Source organism: Myripristis murdjan, chromosome 18 (assembly GCF_902150065.1).
Source record: "Myripristis murdjan chromosome 18, fMyrMur1.1, whole genome shotgun sequence".
Taxonomy (NCBI): Eukaryota; Metazoa; Chordata; class Actinopteri; order Holocentriformes; family Holocentridae; genus Myripristis; species Myripristis murdjan.
The window spans coordinates 13,158,684-13,166,531 of record NC_043997.1 but is presented as its reverse complement, the minus strand read 5'-3'; the positions used below and the strand labels follow the sequence as shown (position 1 = coordinate 13,166,531).

General features: G+C 39.0%; 2 protein-coding genes across 2 annotated transcripts in view; both read right to left on the bottom strand.

Moving 5' to 3' along the window:
* The window catches only part of LOC115376493 (cytidine deaminase), a 28,716-nt gene that overhangs the window by 8,227 nt on the left and 12,641 nt on the right, over positions 1–7,848 (bottom strand). The window contains exon 9 of the mRNA XM_030076108.1: positions 3,641–3,651. The gene's annotated coding sequence lies outside the window, so the exon portion shown is untranslated. The remainder of the gene's footprint in view (positions 1–3,640; positions 3,652–7,848) is intronic.
* cldn15a (claudin 15a) lies at positions 1,415–3,489 on the bottom strand. The gene is made up of 5 exons (XM_030076105.1): positions 3,152–3,489; positions 2,591–2,755; positions 2,286–2,367; positions 2,077–2,184; positions 1,415–1,508 (listed from the first exon to the last, which is right to left on the bottom strand). Exons 1-5 carry the CDS (start codon positions 3,366–3,368, stop codon positions 1,415–1,417), a joined length of 666 nt encoding a protein of 221 aa, XP_029931965.1. The 5' UTR covers positions 3,369–3,489.

Here is a 7,848-nt window from a genome sequence, read left to right as displayed (position 1 = left end):
TATTTTAACTCACAAAAAAACGTGACACTCCCAGATGATGTTCCTGCATGGGCCGGGATGACATTTCCTAAAAACAGACACCCAGCCTGTGCGTCTGATTGTATCTTACATACCAGGCGCTTTCAAAATAGACAGGCCTATATTTTTGTATACAAATATAATAATCTGTCGCTGTATTATTCAACATTTTACTTTTTTCAGGAACAACTATTATTACTGAATGTTGAATTATGTTATAGAAATGACTAAATAAGTTTTTAAAAATAGCTGCATTATATAGTTTTGGTCATTATTGCTATTTTTGTACACCTACTCTTGAAACTTGTATTGTATTTATGTGCTGTCACATGTGTTTTGGATTACATAAACCTTCACTTAAAAAACTTATTATTATTATTATTATTATGTATTTAGCACAATACTACATAACAGAAGAGGATCTCTGTTGCCATGTGACCATAGTCCTAAATTGTTAGATAAAACGTCTTTGAAAACATCCTCAGTTTTTGTAGCCAATTTAAATTATATAAAACTGCTGAAAAACCATGAGTCACCTTATTATTGCAGTTTCTCTTGTAATATGAATTAATGCATGCAAATATTTTCACCACCCTATCTGCCTTGTACCTCTCCTCATTGTTTTTAAGAAGGCTATTCAACAAAAACAAAAAAATATACATGCATAATTCCAGGATTATCCCCTGGTGAGAACATGAAAACAAGCCGAGATGTGTAGCACAGTATGTTTAATTGTGTACAATTGTATTTACAAAAAAGAAAAAAAAAAAAAACTTTATGAAAACATAATAACTAAGCCTCCACCCTGGTATCCAGGAGCTATTTATAAAACTATACAAAAGAATTCAACAATAACACACGCACACACACACACTCAAAAATTTGAATCAGTTTGACCTTCCCCTCTTAGCAGATCATCATGTGAATTGATTTCTTGAAAAATAAGAGATTGCCAACATATTTTGTGCCAACATCATTTGGTAAACATAAATATAATAACAGCAAGCACTTGTTTGTGCAAATTATGAATCCAATGCCAAGAGCCGCTGAATGTACACAATATTAAAAAGACATTTTCCTGATATTGATTCATGAGTACACCACATGGACAAGGTAAGAGGTTCTAACATTTTGTACAGTCGGTGTTTATCTACCTTATTCCGATTAGCTCGTTTATACAGAATCCACGTTTGGGGATGTGATTATATACAGTGGCGTCATGTTACCTCTATCAGTGCATGCATCATGGGCCCTCAGCCCTGCCCACCTCAGTCACAAGTGTAAAAACATGTTAATGGCATTCAGGAAAACCCCAACGCATTAATGCCTCCACACTTTGCTTTTGTAAGAAATTCAAGGCTCCGTGTTTGTTTGTTTTTTTCTTTTGCATCCCTTCTCAAACGTAGGCGTTTCGGCCGTAAGTGCTGGCAGCCACACTTCTCGAAGGTGCGTGAGAATATGCAGTTCCTCTGGCCTGGTAATTCATAGGGCTGCAGCAGAGGAGGAGCACAACAAGAAAAGATCATTATTATTAAACAAAAATATTGGTGGCACATATCATATATTGGTGGCACGTATCATTTACTTGCACTCTTACATAGCCTGATGATATAACACTCCAACATCAGCTCAAAAGTCTATTTTAAAGCAAATGACTTGATCTAAATCCTTCAAAACAAGTATTTTCAGTATAAATCCCTGGTTGATTGTCACTGTGTTAACTAACATATGGAGGCATTGAAAGTTATGCTTCCTCAGGCTGTTTCCTCTCAAGCAAAACTGATTTGAAGTTGAGATTTTGTACAAAATCACAACATTTTAGTGCATCACTAAACACTAATGGAGTAAAAATGAAGGTTAAAGATAAAAAAATGGGATGCTTTCTTTAAAATGTAGTGTTTTAAACCCATATTATAACACTGAAATGCTTAAATATCTCCAAACTCTCCTGCAGCTGCTGAGAAACACACCTCACCTCTGTGCAAAAGAGTGCAATGTGATTCTGCACCATGTATTGCATTAGGGCATTGAGCGATTTTCATGTTATAATGAACTCACTATTTTTCTTCCGTGCCCATTTTGCAGGAGCAAGTGAGACAGGATCCTCCAGCGATGGCCAGAACAGCAGAGCACCAGCCGATGTAGAGGCCCTCTCCTATCTCGAACCTGCGACACACAGCAGAGGGCAGTCAAGTGACGCGCCTGCATGCCGTCAGCCTTAACAGGCCTTTAGCTCCTCATGTTGCGGCCCCTCCTTCCCAACTTACTTTGTTCCAGGGTAGAAAGGGTCAAAGAAATCCTGGGTGATGTTGAAGGCGTACCAGGACACAGAGATCATCGTGCACAGGCCTTTTGATAAAAAGAGAACAAACAATGGCCTTTAAATCATTCAAATGCAGAGGGGAAGTTGTCAAATAGTCCCACAGAGGCCATGAAGGTCCCAGAGAAAAATACAAGAACAGTTTTATACAATTATGTTCAGATGCCTATTAAATTCTACTGTATTTACCTACTGAACGCTCTAAATAAACAGGATAGTGTGAATCGAATGCATTTGAAATCTCTCTGTTACCTTGAAGTATGAAAAGGACCCCCCCAGTGCCGGCAATCCTCCCTTTAAGAACATAGTTTTCCCCTCCAGCCTTGGAGCACTGCATCCCCACCAGCGCCGCCACCAGTCCAAAGGTACCGAAAACTATCGAGGCGATCATCAAGGCACGGGATGCCTGGATGTACCCTGGACACAGCATGGAAATAAACAAAATAATACAGCCGGTAACTAAATGTCTACCCTACAAAAAAGGCCAGAAGAAGGATGCTGACGGCACAAAAAGAACTTGTCAGATGTTACAGGGCCAAAAAAAATGGTGACATGAGCCTTTAACGGGTGCTGTATGTTGCATGTTCATGTTGTCCCCGTGAAAAGGAGCATAAGAAAGTAACAGTTGTTTTTCAACTTAGATGACTGAAAATAAACTGATGGGATGATTGATGTGTGGATCAAAAAGTAGAGAAAGACTTCAGTTTTCAGCTGTTATTCAAAATCTTATATTATCCCCTATTTATTGTATTTTATCATTATCATATTGGTGATTTATTTAGTTATTATGGGATTATTATGGGATCTACATACCATTCAAGGCGAGCAGAGAGGGGAACTCCCTGCAGTTGTGCACACCAGTTGAATCGGTGGCACAGGACATCCATAAGTTCTCATAGATGGTGGAGGTGGTGATGACGTTCCCGTCCACCGTGGAGGTCTTCCAGTAGCGGTTCGGCAGGGCTATCCCCACCATCACCCAGCCCAAAAAGCCCAGCAGCAAAGCCACCACTTCCACAATAGGATCCATGATCCTCCTCGGCCCTGGAATCAGCCTCTCTGAATGAAAAAATCCTTTGTGCCAGCTCTCTCGCTCTCTCTTTTAATAATTCAATAAAAACGTGGTGTGAAAAGCCCAATATGTGTGATTCACGTCTGATTTGGAAGTCGGTGAGTGTCTGAGTGTGTGTTGCCCGGTTTGCCTATGAGATGTGTTCAGTTGAACAGATATGTTAAATGATTTATATCAGTTGCTGCTCTCTCCACCCCCTCAGACACACAGACACACACACACACACACACACACACTCTCTCTCTATCTTCCTTTTGCATTTTACACCCCTGAAACTGAACAGGTGTTTATCGTTTCACTGAGAGTCCAATGGTCATCTGTTGCACTTAATCACACCGAAATGTGTGTGTTGGCTGTATGTGCATTCAACGTATATGTAATAACTGACATATCACTCCCTTTCAAAACAAATATGATCAAAGTGATTAACAGGTTTAATAAATTGGAACATTTTCACAACCTAATCTCAGTTCCTACATCAAAGCACTTGTTTAATTATTCTGAGATGGCACTTTTTTCAGTTTCATGGAAAATTTTGACCCTAAAATATCATGTGTTGCCACAGCACGACACACAGCGCCTTATGACTGTGAAAGTTTGGCCAGAGGTGCTTTGTTAGGTTTATTGTTTTGGTTATGAATATCTCAAGGCCACATGACGCAAGGTCACAATCATCTGCTTTTATTAATGTCAGTGCAACCTTCTGCCCGCATTTCTCAATGTGTAACAGATGACTGGAATAAACTGATGTTGGATGATTGATGTGTGGGTCAAAAAGTAGGAAAATTGTATGGTCGTAAATTGTTTGCCAGACATTTATTTTTAGTTATCTAAAATCTTATGTTACCACTTTTTTTATGGAACAAATTGCCAGAGGAGCTACAACTCGAGACAATGGTGACTTTCAAATCTAATATAAGATCTACCTGTTTACCATTGCTTTTAATTAATTCTTTTGAATTAAATTTGCTTGTTTGTTTCACTGCTTTTATTGTTTTAATCAATTGTTTCTTGTGCTTTTCCCTGTGTACTCTGTAAAGCACTTTGGGTTGCCTTTGGGTATGAAATGCACAATATAAATACATTTTCCTTGCCTTGTGTTAATTGCCCAGCATTTGATAATATTAGTTGTGCATGTGGATTAATTGCAAAGACCAAAAGTCACAGGTAAGAGTGAACAGCAAGTGCCAATAAGGAGTGGCCGAGTTACCCAGTTCATCTTTCCTGTTTGCACTCTTAATAATCTCCCTGATACCTGGGTCATCAGCGCAGACAGAACTAGGACACAGAGTCAACCAAACTGACATATTATTGGGGTAATACTTAACCTGCATTTTAGACAAAGCCTTCGAAAAACTGGGGTTAGGAGATATGGAAATGAGCAAAGTCGTTTGTGCAAAAGGTCAGCAGGATCCGGATGCACACAATGCACGGGGAAAATGAAACCTGATGCAGGTTGATCATTAATTTTCTGTAAGGAAGTGAGATGTGGATTTTGTCTAGGTTTTTTTCCAGATCAATAGCGGTGACGCATCAATAATTGTAGGGCTTCATCTGAAATGAGGTATCGACCATTTGAGAAAAAAAAAAAAAGTAAATAAACTATGTAAAGTCCTCTTGAAAATGAGTGCATTTGCATTAAAATGGTTTCTTTGTATTGAAGAATTGCATATTTCAAGTCTTGGTTTCACACAACAAATCATATTTTAGAGCTACTGAATGAGTTTGCTGTTTTATTTGAATCAATAAATAGACATGAACTTCACTATTCTACCCAGGGACAAAGAGAGGCAAGCAGTTGTATTTTGAAATCATATTAAAAACCAAGATAGTGGGGGGCTATAACTGGTGTCATCCTTTTCTTTGTTCCTCTGCTCACAAATTAAAGGATAAACAAATTATCCCCGAGTAAAAACAAAAACTGACCACATGTGGCAGTCAAATTATATCAAAAATGGGATTCTTCATGTTCATGAAGTGTGTAAATATGGAGGGACTCATAAAGAGGCTGCATCTGACACTGATACACTGGATGCTTGTCAATCAACTGTCTACTTCTTAAAAAAGGAAAAACCACACTGTGCTATTTTTGAATGTCTTCAGTTCGGATTAGATTGTGTGTCCTAACGTTGGAAATAAAGACTGAACAAAACCATACAAGATCTCGTGATTTGACCAATAAAATTGCTCCACCTAAACTGGCTTGGAGATTAATGCTTTATGTGAATATTAAATCAAGATTATAGACACTGGCACAGCACCTGAGTGACTTTTCAGAGATGTGCGTAGATTGCCGGCTCATTCTGATGTTAAACTTTTTCCTCCTCAACAGAATAAAAGTGGCCTACGATCAGAAACGCTCACTGAATATTAACAAGGTTAATATTTAAGGTGGTATTGTGAGAGCGAACTGTCCCTTAAACACTTGTTTATTAAGAGAAAGGGGAGAAATCTAACCCAGAGACGGACATAATCTTAATGGCCTGCCTCGTCTGTTACATCTCCACCTGAGAAATGGATTCTGCCCCATCATAAACGTCTCATTTTATGGCCGAGCTGTTTGCCAAAGTGTATTTTTACCGCTGGCCTGCCCGCAGAACGGCTTGCTGGTCTGCTCGTGTTATCAAACGCTAATGTCCTGCTGGCTTTGTCTGCAAAAACAAAACTTTTATGTGATTCTGTGAGGTGACACATGACCACCTCTATGACTTGTCTTCATGTGCGCTCCAGGAATACCTCATGAGCATGTGGGGTGGGGGTGGGGGGGCGTGCACGTGCGATGAGGACAGCCACACAGCATGTGTAGTACAGATAGACACTTTTTAATGAGATGATACACGTTCTGGTCAGATGAGGTCAAACCCTCTGGGTGTGGAGCCTGATGTCTATTTGTACCTGCTCGTTTGAATGCAATATGAAGATCTGTTTCTTAAATTAGAAAACATATGGAAAATTCTCACATTTACTTAAGTGTGAGGAGTTTTTAGGCCACTTTGAAAAATATTTGGATGGAATTTATGCCTAGAGATGTGTAGATGTGTTACAACTGCTTAAAAAAGGGAAAAAAGGAGAGAAAATTGCCTCTCTGAATCCCTGTTTTTCTTTTTTTAGCATCTCAATTCTCCTGAGGCCCTGGATTTACGGCTCATCCCACAAGTGAACATGGTATTCTGTGATATTTTAAATACAATTTTTTAGGATCTGCTAAAGTAATATCATGTTTTATGAAAATATGTTCAATAAAAATAAAGGAGTGTCACGTGTAATTCAAAACATGAATTGGCTTTGAGAGAATTTAGACTCATTTGCAGTATTTTTAAAATAATCTTTAATTGCCCCGTTAGGACACACCCAGTCCTAATGCTGTTATTTCTTACTGAATTGTTGTCTTTACATCTGTAGCCAATCAAAACCCAGGCGCCTGATGAAAGCATGGGTGGATATTTATGATTTGATTACACGAACAAGCAGGCTATAAGGCTAACAGGCTCTTTGTGTCCAAACAGACGTCCTGCCAACACGTGGGTGTGATCGAGACAAAGAGGGAATATTGGTGATCTTAATTAAAAATGAATAAAAATGATATGTCAATAAAAACCTCACATCTCTGTGAATATCTGCCGCCCCACAGTGCCACTGGCTGCAGCCTTACCAGCTTTAACGTGGATTACACAACATTAGTGAGTAATAGGATGTAATTTAACCAATACACCGTGTTCCCAAACATTTTGCCGCGGCTTGTGGCAGCAGTGAATGAACATTGGCCCTTGTCACTAAAACTCACTGAAGCTGATCTGAATTATACCAGCTTTGATGAATCATCTTGTTAATGTGTCTTTTTATTGTGCAATGGATGAGTGCAAAAATAAATAAATATCCAGGCTTGGTCATAAAATAAAAGCCGGAATTTATCCAACTAATTCTGTTCTCTTAAAAAAACATGTGCTTCCTCCATTACAAGTGTCTCATTGGTCTATCACAGAAGAGTAAACAGAGAAATTCACTTATATTCTTTAAGGGAAAAAAATGGTAAAAGTTACTTGTGTTCGCTTTATGGAAAAATGAAGATATGTCTGCAACAAGAGGCTGGGGAAAAGGGCAGTGTTTGAGTGATGAACGGCTGGCTTATGGACATTTTTATTTAAATTTGAATCTCTCCTCTAGGCCTTCTGTCATGTGCATTTCATTGTTGTATTTGTTTTACTTCAAAAATGTTTTGGCAATTCATAAAAAGTGCTTAAAATGAGTTCACTTTCCCCCCACCGTGATCTGTGGTTTCCCTCCCTCGTTCACCCACTTAATCACCTCTTTCACACACCGAGGAGGTTTGTTGTCTTCAGTGATCTGTCCCCGCGGAGTTTCGGTGCTGTCAGGTGAGTTAATAAATAACATCCCAAGAGGCTGATAAGACTCCACGGAGCTGATAGCCAGCGTGAGC

Bases quoted from the DNA above. Each gene is read 5' to 3' on its own strand.
- cldn15a (XM_030076105.1), bottom strand. From the start codon at position 3,368: ATGGATCCTATTGTGGAAGTGGTGGCTTTGCTGCTGGGCTTTTTGGGC. The intron at 2,368-2,590 runs GTAACAGAGAGA...TTTTATCAAAAG, and splicing joins GGTCCTTTTCATACTTCAAG to GCCTGTGCACGATGATCTCT. The intron at 2,185-2,285 runs GTAAGTTGGGAA...TGTGTGTCGCAG, and splicing joins CCTTTCTACCCTGGAACAAA to GTTCGAGATAGGAGAGGGCC.